This window comes from Peromyscus eremicus, chromosome 12 (assembly GCF_949786415.1).
Source record: "Peromyscus eremicus chromosome 12, PerEre_H2_v1, whole genome shotgun sequence".
NCBI lineage: Eukaryota > Metazoa > Chordata > Mammalia > Rodentia > Cricetidae > Peromyscus > Peromyscus eremicus.
In genome coordinates, this window is record NC_081428.1 from 78590402 (window position 1) to 78605471 (window position 15070).

The 15070-nt window shown below is 53.5% G+C and overlaps 2 protein-coding genes across 2 annotated transcripts; both read right to left on the reverse strand.

The window, feature by feature from the left end:
- Positions 1-196: 196 nt before the first annotated feature.
- Ess2 (ess-2 splicing factor homolog) lies at positions 197-9155 on the reverse strand. Its single transcript, XM_059277379.1, has 10 exons — positions 8980-9155; positions 7911-8079; positions 7730-7825; positions 5729-5898; positions 5499-5616; positions 5027-5160; positions 4271-4373; positions 3528-3637; positions 1262-1377; positions 197-751 (listed from the first exon to the last, which is right to left on the reverse strand). Exons 1-10 carry the CDS (start codon positions 9112-9114, stop codon positions 472-474), a joined length of 1431 nt encoding a protein of 476 aa, XP_059133362.1. The 5' UTR covers positions 9115-9155; the 3' UTR covers positions 197-471.
- A 2922-nt stretch (positions 9156-12077) lies between these two features.
- On the reverse strand, positions 12078-13821 carry Gsc2 (goosecoid homeobox 2). Its single transcript, XM_059277872.1, has 3 exons — positions 13560-13821; positions 13176-13429; positions 12078-12356 (listed from the first exon to the last, which is right to left on the reverse strand). The coding sequence occupies exons 1-3, from the start codon at positions 13807-13809 to the stop codon at positions 12255-12257; spliced, it is 606 nt and encodes a 201-aa protein (XP_059133855.1). The 5' UTR covers positions 13810-13821; the 3' UTR covers positions 12078-12254.
- Positions 13822-15070: the final 1249 nt, after the last annotated feature.

The following is a 15070-nucleotide window of genomic DNA, read 5'->3' on the forward strand; positions in this document are numbered from 1 at the left end:
CTGGACTAGAACCCCATGAGCTCAATGGCACAACTTCTGGGGGCTGTGCTACCCTTCACAGTGTTAGGCTCAAGTGTAAACTCAGCACAGAAGGCTGCTCTGTGCGCCAGTCCCCCCCCCCCCCCAGCCCCTTGCTTCTAGCCGAGGTCCTGAGACACCCAGGTGGGCCCCAGGACATGGATTGGCGGCCCAGCCAGACAATGCCAGGTGTTCTTTAATAAGAGTTCAGTTGGGGGTTAACTAGAAGGCAGTTTCAGCAGGGCCTTGGGGGACAGCACCAATGCTATACTCCCAAGGGAGTGGTCAGCGGAACATGCCATGGCACAGCACTATACACCTGTGGTTCCTAGGATAATCAACTGCCTGTGGCCTGGGTCCCCAAGGCCTGAAGTCCTCTGAAGAGTAGACAGCTGCTCTACACTCTCCACAAAGTGTCCCACAAAGCATCCATAGGTCCAGCCAGGCCTGGCTCTAAAAGAAGTCTGAAGCTTTGCGCCGGGCAGGGAGCTGCAGCAGGTTGTCTGTGATGGAGGCTGGGTCCTGTGTGAGGGGTGTGCGTGTGGCAGACCCAGGGGCTGGTGTGCTTGTTGGGGTCTGTGGCCCACCAGCTGGGGTCTTGAGGTGGGTAGAGCGTGCTGGGGATGGTGTATAGCTGGCCCGCAAGGCACGATCTGTATACTTGCTGGCTGTCCTGCTCACGAGGCGCTGTAGGGCGGGGGACATGGCTGGGCTCAGGCCTTTGGGAGTAAGACTGTAGAGACGGAATAGAAGAAAGCAACCATGTTAGCGGCCAAGTGCTGCTTAAGGCAAGGCCTCCCTCAGTTCCTCAGGAGGAGCCCTATCAAGAGACACGGTGACTTTGAGCTGAGGACAACCCTGGACACAGCAGTCGGGCCAAACCTGAGGCACTGTGGAACTGCTACCTCTGGCTGTGGGGCTGGATGGAGCACTTCTGAGAGCTGGAGTGTCCATCTCTCTCCAATGTGAATGACATGACTAATCCACAGGGTTAACAGGAGCTCACAGCTGGGCAAGGAGCCCAAAGGTACCTCCTAGAGAAGGCCAAGGAGGCTATAGAGGAGATGGAGAGTGCTCACAGTCTGCTCCACACAGTCACAGCCCTTACAGAAGAACCTGTGCATATACCCTGGGCTCCGTCCTGCAAGCCATGGCCCCACACGGCCTTGGAGGCTGAGAGTGGGAGTGAAGCAGGACAAACTCACCTCTACCCCATCCTCCCCAGGATCCAGCTGCCTCTCACCTGGCCAAGTTCTCGGTGACTCTCCGCAACGCTTCCTGCTTCTTGGCCCGGTTTTTGGCAGCCGCTTCATTGGCCATCTTCAGACCCAGGCGCTCCCTGCGTCCTGGCTCCAAGATCTACAAGGGAGCGGGCATGTGAGTGACTTGTGATGAGGCTGCTACATACCAGGCAGTCCACTATCCAGAAGGGCAGCTGCGCGGGCACCAACCTCTTCTCCACGGCTGCTACAATCCCAGCAACTCACATCCTTCTCAATAGCCTGTCAAAAGCCACCCCCCCCAAGCTGGAATGGTGCATTTGTGCACCCCCAGCACTTGTCAGGAGACTAAAGAATGTGAGGCCACCCTGGCCTACACAGTGAGAGACAAACAAAAGCAAGATGGCTCAGTGGGTCAAGGTGTTTGTTAAGAGCCTGATGACCTGGTCTGAATGAGGGAAGCACTCTAGCAGGTTGACCTCTGACCTCCATACATGTGCTACGTCACACGCCATGCACACAAATGCTTATACACATTCACACAAATAGATAAATGTCGAACAAAATAGTGTTGGGAGCTGGGAGTGGTGGTGCACGTCTTCAGTCTCAACACTTGAGAGGCAGATCTCGGAGCTCAAGGGCAACTTGATCAACACACAGTTCATTGCAAATCTGAGCTACATAGCAAGACCCTCTCTCAAAGAACAAAAATAAACAAAAAAGGTAGTCCCAGCACTTCAGATACTAAAAGTGGTGGAGGGTGTGTACAGGAAGCAGGTCCTGGGTTAAATCCCTCCCCACCCCCCAACAAAACAAAACAAAAACAAACAACAACAACAAAAAGTTTAAACCACACCATTATCTTCTAGATGTTTTTATAATTATTGTTTTATATTTAAGGTTTTCACTTTTCTGGAACTTATTTTGCTGTTACCAATATTCAGAACCTAGCTTACCTTCTCCTCAAAGGCTCTGCAGTCCTGCACCACCTGAAACATCACCTTTTTCACACCCTCCACTTTGTCCCCAGCTTTCCATCCTGCTTGACACTTGGGCAGCACAAGGCACAGCAGGCCGCAGCTGGCCTGTCCCCACAGAGCCTGCCCAGGGCTTGTTTCAGAACTCTCTCTCCTGGAAGAGGCCTGCAGGTCTACAGCCATTTGCTGTGTGGTCAGAGCCTTCGGCCAGGCTTTCACGTTCAACAGCATCTTGTTTGTTCCCCTCTCACATCTGTTATCTCACATCCCAGACAGTCTACAGCCAAGACCTCCAAAATCTCTACCCGTGATTTGTCTAGGTAGTACATACACTCTCCAGCTGCTCTGGGGAAGGATCTGAAGTGCCATGTTGGGGAGGTCCTCCTTAACTTGGGTCAGGAAAGCAGTATCAGGGCTGCAGAACACGTCTCTGCTTGCTTTATGAAAGCTACGCTATTCCTGGAGATTCCGATTCTACTGCTGCAGGGACGTCATCGCTGTCTACCACATTCCAAATTGATCACAGCAGTACTGGAGGGACTGGCTTGAGAGGACCTGTGACCCAGCCACCAAAGCATACCTAGATGTTTATTCAACACTACATCTCATCTTGTTGCGTTTCCAAAGAAGGTTCATATTCTTGGCCTACCCACTCAATGCCCTGAGCCAGTGGGCTCAGCACCCTCATAGTGAGCACGTATACTCTCAAGTATCAGGGACCTTTCCTTCTCCACATTCCAAATTACACTGACACTCTGTTTTACCCACAAACTCCCTGAAGCCCAGGACACTGTACTTTCTTTCCCCATAGCTCTCAGGGGAGTATCTACCCATCCATCCACCTAAACCACCAGGAGCTACCTGACTTGTATATGCTGTCTGTCCACCTCTAGCTTCCTGCTCCACCAGACAGAGGACACATGACGTACACCAGACCTCATCTGACTCGGCCTTTCTGGTCTGTTCTATGTCTTGACCTCCATTCCACCCACTCCTACAATGCGGGGCTCACATTGTACTGTCCTGAGTGTCCCTACTATGCTGTGTAACCAGAGGCCAGCACACAGCCCTTCTGGGGACACACACTATGTCCCATAGTCTTCAGGCTTATGGGGCAGTTGGAGTTTCTGGTCTGTGACAGTCTAGCTCCAGGTCTGCTCTGTTGCCTTGGCATGGTCTCTACTCTTCCAAATCCTTGTTTGATAATCCCACCATAATCCCCTCTTCCGCAGAGGTTCTGTCTCAGTCTTGAGCAGCAGTACTAAGGCAGCCACACTGAGTCCCAGCCTGACCCCCTCTCACCACAACCCACCTTGAAAGTCGGTCCTGGCGTCCTGTCCACGTAGGGGCTCTCTGACCCTTCGACTCTCAGGGGAGTATTCTCAACTTCTCCCCACGTCATCAACGGTGACTCATTCACACCTGCAGACGGAGAGCCCACACCTCAAGCAGAGGACCTAGTTGGGGTGCTGTCTTCCTCCTAACACATGTATCCCAGCTGACATTAAGGCCAACAAGCAAACCCTCTTCCCCAAAACTCCAGAGCCTAGCACCCCACCATCTGAAGGGGAATTTCAAAGACACCAGAGCCCCACGGCACGACAGCTGTACTTAGGTTGGAGAAGGTGGGTCTGTTGGACCCCATCCTAGCATAGGGCCAGGGGGGCCGAGGGAAGAAAACAGTCGGGGTTTCTAAGGCTTCCTAAATCCTAGTGCAAACCTATGGTGTCTTCACAGGCCTTTGTTGCATTACAGCAGCCAGCACTGAGTGTGGAGGCCAGTGTGCAGTGAGGCAAAAGAGCAACTATGCATCAAGGCCACACCCACTCTTGCCTGCCTCCCTGCAGAGACTGCAGGCCTGGTGTCCAGAACCTCCCCACCTACAGAACTCTCCGAATTTACATCTACAAGCACCACGGAAGCAGGCACATCTGCCTATTCACATCACAGGGAGACCAGAACCAGACCTGGTACCCTGGGGCATCCTAAGGCACGTCTGCTTAGTCTAGCCTGTACACTGCCCTGTCCAGCCTGGGCTCACAGCCCGTCTCTTACCAGGAGCAGGAGAAGGAGTGGCAACGAACCCGAAGCCGCCCACTCGAGGGGACTCCTGCGGAATAAGCTCCTTGCCGTCAGGGCCGACCTTGCCCTGCTTGTGCTGCAAGAGAGAGAGAGACCAGTGTCAGGGCGTTCTCCAGAGCTCACCGATGGCAGGGGCAGCGACATGGAGGAAACACTTCTCCTTGGGACAGAGCTGGGACTCGAGGACTGGCATATCCCTTTGGGAAAGAGCAGGAAGACCCCCATCCTCATCTCTCCTCAAGGACTTTGGGGGCTGTGGTAGTGAGCATCAAGCAAGGGGTGCCCCTTTCCTCTACCTGAGGAGGACCTCTTGGGTTGCAATGCTACAAAGGGCCACTGCTCTCTTTCCCTTGAGGCATCTGACTCTTCCCCCAACCCCATGATGACCAGAGCCACCCTCTGAGGACACTTACTCATCTTGATCCCAGGCCCTAAGCAGCCAGGCTCCCCCTGCCACTTCCTAGCACACACTGCTTTACTCACCTCCCTGCCTGATAGATAGGTATGGGTCTGGGTTGGCTTCCAGAAGCTTCTCTCCCCTCAGGCCCACATCATAGCAGCTGATACAGGGCTGGACCCATAGGTCATACGTCTGGTCCGTTGGAAGGGGGATGGGTCCTGCCATAGGGGCTGTTTTGCCAATTAAGCACTATCTGGCCCCAGGACAATCCTAACTTAGAGAGGCCACATCTCTCTGTGTCCAGTTGCCTGGTGGCTCTCCTGACTCACCTGGGCATTCAGGGCAGCGGCCTGCTGAAGCTGGGACCTGCTCAGGGCCTGACTGAAGGGGTCCCGGAGGAAACGTGTGTTCTTGTGTACTACTTGCCGTGGTTTCTTAAATAACTGCTCTTCATCAGGGACACCTATGAGGAGCAGCAAGGCAGCAGGCGTCACGGGGAGAAGCTCCATGCCCCACCTCAGCCCTAGAGGTCACGGAGCCTGAGGGGCGAAAGCACACTCCCTCAGCTAAGTCACTCCCAGGCAAGCGCCACACCTACAGAACCTGAACAAAGCAGTGCGGGGAGACCTCAATGCCCCACAATGCCACATGTTCCCCAACCCCAAGGTGGACCAGGACTTCTCTCGGGTCCATGCTGCAAGCTAACACATATAGAGAGACTTTAAAAGTTGGCTCAAAGGTAACAAGACAAATCCCTGGGCCCCTGTCTTCCTGTCCTGCTCCTTGGTTCTATCCACTCACCCTCAGGATAGTACATGAGCGAATTCTTCGCCTTATACTTCCAGGTCTCCACTCCAGCCTGACCACTCTCAATGGCTTGGTGCTCTGCCGATGGGAGTTCAAGATTATCTTTCTGTCGCTATAGTGACATGGGGGGAAAGTAGGGTCAGGGAGGCGCCCAGACTTTGTACCTGTGGCCCCGGGACTCCATCCCCAAAGAAGGTGCCTATGTTTTCAGACTCCAGGGCTACCTTCTCAAATTCCTCCTCAGCTTGGTAGAGCCACGCATGGCGGGCGTGGCTTTTTTCCTTGGCCACCTCCATGATCTCCTGGAAGGAGGCATTGTCCTCACTTGTATAGCGGCTCAAGAAGACATCCAGGCTGGGCAGCGGCTCCTTCTCCTCCTCATCTCCAGCCTCTCCTGCTCAGGGGTCACAGGCAGGGAAACACAATACCACACACAGCACGATTACCACTCTGTAATCCTTGCTCCTGCCAGATGACACAACACACGCCAACTGTCCAGGTGGCACCCACAGTGACTGGCCAGCTCTTCTCGTGATCTGGCTGACTGGTGAGGGACAGGGACAAGCAAGAGCTCACGGTGACGGTTGAATAGGCTCTTCCTCTCCCAACTGTACTGTTTGTAGGACTGACGTTCGAAGTCCCAGGGGCTCTTCTTCCCTCCCTGGGATTGCCTTCCCCTTCCTGACTGGTGCTGCAGGGAGTGACAGTCACTATGCATCAGGGTATGCCAGGTAACTCCTAAGGCAGGAGCCCATATGGCCCAGCGCTCCAGGGAGGGCCACACGGACTCTGGGCCACAGAAGCCAACCACAGCATCTTGATCCCTGGCACCAAGGCGAGTGATACCCCTGCAGAGGCAGCACTGGAGGTCTCAGGGGCATGTGAAGCTGAGGCTTCTCATCCATTCTACCGACAGTCTTGACTGTGTGCCAGCCAGTGCCAAACACGGTGGCTACAAGTTCAAGACCTGGGCTAGAAAGGGGGCAGACCTGGGTCCCTTCAACTGTTGACTATTTCTGACACCTACAGAAGTTACAGCCTTTTGAAGACTGTTTCCTTATTTGCAATTACAAGGACTCCAATATTTACTGATAAAATATATGTGTATAAAAAGAAGAGCATCTTCAAATTGCCGTGACTCTATCGTATTTCATTCAAGAGTTCAAGTTCCAAGAGTAACTCTTACTGTGTTCACGGCAGAAAAAGCTGGGCTGTTGAGAAACTACACTTGTGTGAGCATGTTGTACATATGCCCTAGTACAGTATGCAGTAGACTAGAGCTTGGTAGAGAAAACATCTTGCCCACCTCTAGGGATATATCCAATTACTGATAAAAAGATCAACTGACCCAGACAAATCCCTTAGTATACGGCACACTCACATATTCAATAGATTCATAAAGTGTTCCTCCTCACTTTAAGATACATCCCATATTATATCCGATGTTCAGGAAACATGTTGAAGACAACATATTCATCTGCTCTACATGTCTGTTGATAGCGCAGCATACCATATGTTAATGTGGTATATGCTAATGCTAAATGTAGAGCACACAGATGGAAGCAAGACCAAGACCCTGCTCTCTGGGAGGCATTCGAATTAGTGATTAGGGTGAGAGGGAATAAACAGAAATGCTTTCCAAAATGTTATATCCTGCAGTGAAACACAAAGCCAACAATATGGGAAACAATGAGACTCTGGTCTCAACAAAACAAACAAGTCAGAAAAACAAAGGCAGTCTGTGCGGCATAGAGCCCCAGGGTGTTCCAACTTTACACAAAAGGCCAGGAACCTCAACGTAACATCAACATAACGTCCACACAAGTTTCTACCTCTCAGCCCAAACAGGTCACACCTGAACACGGACCTGAAGGAAGAGAGACAACAAGCAACTGGTGTGGAAGAAAGGAAGAAAGGGCCTGCGGCATCTTCAGCAGTCAGTAATGAAAGAGCCCCCCAAGCCCACAAAGTCTCCAAGGCAAAGGTTGGCACACCCAGCAGGCTGGTGACAGTAATGGACTCTCTTCTGAAGAGGCCAGAGGCCCAGACCACTGCTCCTCCACAATGGAGTTGGATAATCTTCCGCTTCCCACACCAGTGTCTTTGATCCCAAAAGTTGATACTTAGGTCAGGAGACCCCTCAAGGATGAAATGTGATTCTGAGAAAACTCAACATGACTCCCAAGCACTCTTGACCATGAGACCTAAAGAGTGAGTTCACTCACCATCCTCTAGGTCCCGGCCCTGGGGCCGGGGCTTGCTGCCCACCACACCAGAGCCTGGATGAACCTCAGGAGTTTCAAAGGTGGCTGGAGTGACATCTGAGGGAAGCAAGTTAGAAATTAGATCGAGTCTAAAGTGACAATAGACTTCCCCTCTCTGCCCTCTGTAATGGCATCCTCTTACAGGGTGGTGGAGGTTCCCGAGATATCTTGCCCAGAGCAGAGCCAAACTTGATGGCAATCTGGCGCATGCGCTCCAAATCTCCATTTTCCTCAGCCTCCAGGTATTCCTTCTGTGCCTGTAGTTTCTCCACATCGGGGAAGAAATCTCTCTGGATGACTGTCTGGAGTCCCTATCATAAGCAATCAGAACAAAGGCCAAAGCTGGCATCTGGGAGCCACGACTCACAGTCCACCGTTATCCATGTTAGGCCCTAAGGTCCTTTCACTTCTGCCTATCTGGATGATTGCGGTTTGCAAGATAGTTTAGGGCATTTTCTAGTATGACTGTTCATCCCATATGGCTCTGATGTATTATCTAACATTACCCAACAGTCTCTTGATGTCTATAAAATCCTTCACCAGCTGGTCCTTCTCATTCTCCTTTGCTGGCTCCTTCTACAACACCAGTCAGACTAATGTGGATATTGCCATCCTCATTCCATCCATGAATTCTTACTTCAATCCAAACCTTTCTCTTGAAAGCCAGTCACCACTAATGCCACCACCGGATGAAATTCCCAAGATTTCACCTTCAGCCAGACCTTGCTGTGGATCTGCAAATCTCTATACCCAGTGGCGTGGTGAAGGTACATGCCAGCATAATTTAACTAGTCTAAATCCAGACCTATGTCAGCTTGCCCTCCGGCATGTTTGCAGTGGGACCCCTAACTCGAGGAGCAACAGAGACCCTCACTCAATAACACGGCCAGTACCGCGGCCCATTTCCAGGACTTTACACTTAATGTCTTCGCCATCATCCTAAAAACATGTAAAAATTCTACCCATATTTCAATTGGAAACTTTTTCCTTGACCCTCAACAGACAGCAGGACCGCTCCTTTCCGCTGAAAACTGGACACCCGCTTCTGCACTGTTTTCTTGGCTCTCAAGACTTCCCAAACCCAAAGGCAGTTGTTCCGCTTCCACAGGCGGCTGAGAGTTCCCAGACCAGAAACAAAATCAAAGGACTGGAGAAGAACGCGAACCGGGGGAGGGGCCCGGAAGTCGCCAGCGCTCGCACTGAGCTGGTACCTCGATGTACTCTTCTTCATCCAGAACCCGCTGCTTGCTTCTCGCAACCCCGGTCTCCCCGGCCGCGCGCTTCCTCGGGGGCGCGGACGCGGAGGGCACAAACAGAGAACCCGCTGAGGCCCCGGGCGTCCCCATCGCTATCCCAGAACCGCTCGGGCGCCGTAGGCGCCGCACCAACAGCCAGCCAATGGAGAAGCAGTATTTTTGTAACAAAGCCGGCGCCCCCAATGACGTCATCGGGAGCGCCGGCTCTTACGGGAGTTGTAGTCTTGGATCCCCACCCGCGTTGCTCGTGCCGGTCTAGGCTATGGTCACTAGGGGGCGCTGTGGGGTGACTATTTGACGCCACATTCCCCCGTTAGAAGTTCCATTTTTTTTCCTCAAAAAACCAAAAACAACAAAAAAACCACTGCATATGCTTCAAAGTCTTTTTTAAATACTTCAAAAAAAAAAAAACTTGGTCATATATAACTTCAAAACTCAGAGAAAGAACACTAAGACAATAGATATCTAACAAAAGGTAAATGAAAGGAAAGAACCGGAGGGCGCTTAAATCTCTGGTTAGATTTATTAGTTCCCCACCTGCCGGGGTGGGCTTCCCAAAAGAGGCCTGCACTCACTGAAAGCATTCACGGGACTTCCATCGTAAGGGAGATCGTGAATCACCCCAAACAAACAAGTTCTAACCCAGAATGATTTGGTACAATTTTGCTTTTCCAATGGTCTCTTCCTTCACTGGGAGTCACTGGGGACTTTATGGCTCTGTCCCTGCCCCCATAGCGTTCACCATAATAATAGAGAAACACACACATTAAGTCATCCTGCAAATGTGTAAAATCACGCCTGTGACTTGCAAGAAGTCTGTACTCAGAGAATCGTGACTTCTACACAGGACATATATCAAGTGGCATTTTCCAGGCAGATCGTGGTCGTAGATCCAAAAGAGGAATGGATAGGCATCAGTCAAGTGGAACTAGAAAGACATCAAAGGCCCAGGATGGAGCAAGGCAAATTCCAAGGCAGGCCTTTGGTTACACAGTGCAGTGAAAAGATGGGTGTGACAGCGGGTTGGGGGGGGGGGCAGAGCCAGGCTCACAGTATCTTTGGGGTCCTGGCAAGAAGTATTATTTTTATTTTGGATTAAAGGGAGGCTGAGTGGTTCCGGTGAACATAACTAGAGAAAGCCGCAATGGTCACGGTGCAAGGTGCCAGCAGTTTTTGTCAGGTTAACCAAGCTCAAGTGCAGAGAAACTAGTTTCAGTGGGGTTTACCGACACATTTGGAGGTGAAACTGGATGGGCCTGGTGTGATTAGGTGAGGGACAGAGGGCAACTGATGATCAAGAACTCCGTGACTCACGTGTCTTGAACAAGGCCAATGGCTCACTGTATACAAGGCAAGTGTGAGGAGGCTGTGGGTTTCCAAGTGTTGTCAGGGGAGGGCCTGGACTGGAAACAGAAATATATTCGACAAAGAGGTGGGAATTGGAGCTCGAGGATGAAAAGGACCCATCAAAGAGAGAGTGGAGGGGGTGTAGAGACAGCTCATCTTTAAAAGCACTTGCTGCTCTTCCGGATGATCTGGGGTCAGTTCCCAGTACCCACACGGTGGCACACAACTCCAGTTCCAGGGGTCCCAATACCCTCTTCTGATCTCCACCAGCAGCAGGGAGACATGTGGTGCACATGCACACATGCAGGCAGCACACACACACACACACACACACACACACACACACACACACACTGATTATTTTTCAAAGAAGAGAATGGAGATGGGAGAGGCCTTGGAAGGGAGCCTCTGGACACTTGCTAATGCCAGGTGTCAGGTGAGGGCTGCGAGGAGCCTCTTCAGGGGCCAGTGACAGTGACAGGAGGGTAGAAGCTCAGGTGAGCTCAGATTCTGGAGAACGGAGGAGGTCAGGGGCCTGGAACCCAGCACAGTGTGAACGCCCAAGCCTGCAGGCATGCTGACCTCCTGGAGAGCTGCGTCTGAAGGAGACAGTGCAGTCTTCGAAGGCAAGGCCACAGTTCAGGAAGAAGAGTCTGGTGGCGCCTTACATGTGCATCCAAGGGACTGGGGAGGAGAATCCCCAATCCTGGAGGTCTCTAGCAGTGTTAGAACAGCTCTGGCTGGGGATACATGCTGCTCAGTGTTCTCCAAACCAGTCATCTTTACACAGTGCCAAGACCTCTTGCCATTGGTTCTACAGTTTAGCTTTCATGGATGGACCACATCTCTCACAGATATCACCACACCAGGACCTGTGAGGAGACAGAGTAAGGAGATTAGGCCAGGTGCAGGGGTGTTAGCTGCCTCCAGCTGACTGCACAGGTCAGCAGGGAATGAAAGCCATGCTTTCATGCTGTGGTGTACCCCCACACACTTCTGTGTGACCAGGACTATAGAAGGGAAGACAAAATTTCCCAAGATGGTGGGGGTGGGATGTTCCCTGAATGTGATCTTCTCTTGCCCACCCTATTGGCAGATGCCCCTGTACGGAAACCTCCAAGGACAAGAAGCCAAAGATCTCCCACCTGTGAAGCAGGTTGGTGGTACTTAGAGGCCATAGCAAATCCCAGGAGGCCTTGCCACCATCCACCGGCTTTAATCCTGATGGGGGAAACACAGGACTGGGATGAAGACTTATTGAACTGGGCTCTCTAAGACGTGCTAACCCCCAGTTCCCTGGAAAGGGGGAGGGGAGCCAGCCCCTCTATAGGAGTGGAAATGAAGCCTGAGACATTCGGATTTGGGATTCTGACTCTTGTGGAATTTGTAGATCTTGTTTATTTCTTGGTATCAGCACAAGGCTGAGATGAAGGAGCAGGTTCAGGGATCTGGAAAATGCCAACCTTCTTATTCCACAGGTCCTGACACCAAGGTCCAGTGCTGAACCTTTGAGGACCTGTGCCGATGCCACTGCCTGGCTTAGAAGGTGGAAGAATAGATAAGGGGCCAGTCCCGGAGGCAGGCAAGAGGTGGGGAGGAAGACTCCACTGGAGAGGATTTGGGGCCCTGGGTGGAGTTAGGGCCTCTTTAGGCAGTAATGGTGCCTGAGGAAGCTGACCTGCTCTTTACCTGCAGGAGATCTCTGGTTCCTGCCCCATGTGCCCTCCCTTCATAGGTGAGGAGGTCTTGGATTCCCTCTCTCTCAGCACTGGGCAGCTGGAAGACTGCGGTCCTCTCTTAGTTTCTGTTCAAGTAGGTCTGTCTCCCTCCTACTTTCCTGTGCTCCACGTCACTGCCCAAACCAAGAGACACTCCAGACACCGTCAACAGCTGTCCTTGGCAGGTTTCTTGGTTCCAGGCAGGAGCCTCGCTGACGAAGCACGCTTTTGGTGTCGCCACTTGGCCCGGCGGTTCTTGAACCAGACCTGAGGAGGAGAGGGACCAAGACAGCTCAGGGTCCATGGACCCACACCCAGAGAACTTCGGAAGGGCCTGTAGGTGAGCGGAGGTAGGCTTCACCACAGAGGTGTAGGTGAATGGACCTGCGTCACTTCCCTTAGCCACACACAGAAAAGGACCTAGACTCCGTGCACAGAGATTTCCTAGTCTCCTCAGTCTCGGCCCACTAGCAACCAGGATATCTCTCTCTGTCTCCATGTGTTTCATAGTCCCATGTAATCTAGGCTGGCTTCTGAGTCGCTATGTGTCAAGGACAACTTTGATGAATTCATGATCCTCCTGTCTCCACCTCCCCGAGTGTTAGAATTACAGACGTGTGCCACCGTGCCTGGCTAGTTTTGCACATTTCTTTTTTCTTTTTTTTTTTTTTTTTTTTTTTTTTTTTTTTTCGAGACAGGGTTTCTCTGTGTAGCTTTGCGCCTTTCCTGGAACTCACTTGGTAGCCCAGGCTGGCCTCGAACTCACAGAGATCCGCCTGGCTCTGCCTCCCGAGTTTGCACATTTCTTAACTTGCCTACATCTGGGACATGAATGAAAGCATTTTTCATCAGCAGGGGAAAGGGGGAAGACAGACGAAGTCAGAGACAACGACCCTTAACCCCTTCCAGTTCCGGCGACACTCAAAGAACCTGCTGGGGGAACCGGTCCTGCGCCCCCCATCCACTGATCCTGGGGGTTTCCCTCCAGCGTGGAGGGCTCTGAGGTGAGGCACACTCTGGAGGGTCGGTCTTTGGGAGAGAAGAGTGACGCGGGAGTGGCCTCCGGGCTGCGGGGTGGACACCCACCTCCACGCGCTCCTCTCGCAGGCGGATGCGGACAGCCAAGCGCTCCCGCGTGCCCACGTCGGGATACTGGTTCTGCACGAAGAGGGCCTCGAGCGCCTGCAGCTGCTCCTCGCTGAAGATGGTGCGGTGGCGCCGCGTGCGCCGCTGCGGCCCGGGGCCGCTCGTGCCGGTCAGCGCCGGCGAGCCTGCGCTGGGCGCCGTCAGGGCCGAGGGCGCGGCGGGTGCCAGCCTCAGCGGCCACGCTAGCCGCACGCCTGCGGGGCAGGGCGAGGGCGCGTCAGGCAGAGGGTGAGGGTTAGGGTGGGAGCCGAGCTCGCCCCGCCGGCCGCCCTGCGAGATCCCGGGGCCCTCCCCGCCCCGCCCCGCCCCGCCGCTCGCACTCACCGGGTCCGGACGCCGGCTCCGGGGCTCCGCGGGGTGCTGCTCGCGGGCCGCAGCAACAGCAGCAGGCGCAGGGCGCAGCGGCGGCAGGCGCCTCGGGCTCGTCGGGCTCAGCGGGGTTCCGGCCACCGACGGGCTGCAGCGGCCGCGCAGCGGGCCTGCGTTCAGGCAGGCTGGAGAGGATGTGCTCGATGGAGAACGGGCAGGGTCGTCCAGGGTCCCTGCGGCTCGCCGCGCTGCCTGCAGTCGCCATGCCCGCGGGTCGCCGGCGCGAGCGGCCGAATATATACGTCGGGGGTGGGAGGTGCGGTAATCCCCGGGCCGGGCGCCGCTTTCGCGCGTGCTAATCCCGTCGCTAGTCCTCAGAGAGCTAATCCCCGGCCACCGAGGAGGGAGAGCCACTGTCTGGGTGCAGGGAGCCGCGCTGTCAGGAGGGAGCCCTGTGCTCGGCCACGTCCAGAGCTGGAGGGGAAGGAAGTGGTCAGGAGCCCACTCTATCTCCTATGGCGCAGTCGCCTGCTGGGAGAGATGCCAGGATCCCGGAGACCCCTGAGCCCAGAGTCCCTGCCACCGCTCTGCCCTGGCTTTCCTTGTTCTGTCGCCACCCATGAAAGTGAAGCAGATTCCTGGAATCCAAATTTCTTCCTCCCCTACTTTGAATGAGCCCAGCACCCTTGGCAATCAGGTGACCCCACTTCCCAGCACTTGCTCACTTTGGAGCCCAGGTCTGAATCTCCACGGTGGGAAGTTGAGGCTGACCTCCAACTCAGAGATTCATCCGCTTCTTGTCTCCTGAATGCTGGGAGAGCCACCAATTCTGTGCGGCCTTTCCAGGGTCTAGAAGGTTTTTCTAATGCCGTCTAAGGCCGGCCCTCTTGTTACCTCCTATCTTAAAAGACCTGATACCGTTGTCCCGACTCCCTCCAACATCAGTATCTCCCCCACACCACAGTGCCTAAGAGCGGTCTCACATGCTCCTCCGCTGCTCTCCGCCCGGCTGTGCTGCTCTGCCTACAATATAACCCCGTCCACTGTTCTTCCCACCAGAGACCAGCACTTGGCCTAACAAACGCCATGGTCAATTACGAAGCTTTGGACCTCCAGCACTTTGCTTAGGCACTTGGCTTTTGATCTTTAAAAATACGTTGTGTGTCTCACAGGACAGAGCAACAGACCGCCTCACCTGTCCTAAGCTCTCCTGGCTGTGTGACATTCCAAAGGCTCCTCTTGGGTTGTCCAGTGTCATGATACTGTCAGCTATCAAGAGTTGGCCTTAAGGGGCAAGTGTTGAGATCTCAGGGCTCCAGGGGCTGAGGCAAGAGGATTGCTGGGAGAGGAAGGCCAGTCTGGTGAGATCTGTCTTAAACAAACCAAAATGAAAAACAAAGGCCTGGTATGATTCCAGCCTTTGAGAGGCAGAGGCAGTGAGACTCTGTCAAAAAAAAAAAAAAAAAAAAAAGGATGTGTCCTTAGGGTTTAAGCAGTTAGTAGGTGTGAGGTGTCCGGAACTGCAC

Bases quoted from the DNA above. Each gene is read 5' to 3' on its own strand.
- Ess2 (XM_059277379.1), bottom strand. From the start codon at position 9,114: ATGGGGACGCCCGGGGCCTCAGCGGGTTCTCTGTTTGTGCCCTCCGCG. The intron at 5,617-5,728 runs GTAGCCCTGGAG...ATGTCACTATAG, and splicing joins CTGAGGAGGAATTTGAGAAG to CGACAGAAAGATAATCTTGA. The intron at 3,638-4,270 runs GTAAGAGACGGG...CTCCGTCTGCAG, and splicing joins CACTCCTTCTCCTGCTCCTG to GTGTGAATGAGTCACCGTTG.
- Gsc2 (XM_059277872.1), bottom strand. From the start codon at position 13,809: ATGGCGACTGCAGGCAGCGCGGCGAGCCGCAGGGACCCTGGACGACCC. The intron at 13,430-13,559 runs GTGAGTGCGAGC...CCTGCCCCGCAG, and splicing joins GGAGCCGGCGTCCGGACCCG to GCGTGCGGCTAGCGTGGCCG. The intron at 12,357-13,175 runs GTGGGTGTCCAC...TCTCCTCCTCAG, and splicing joins TGCGAGAGGAGCGCGTGGAG to GTCTGGTTCAAGAACCGCCG.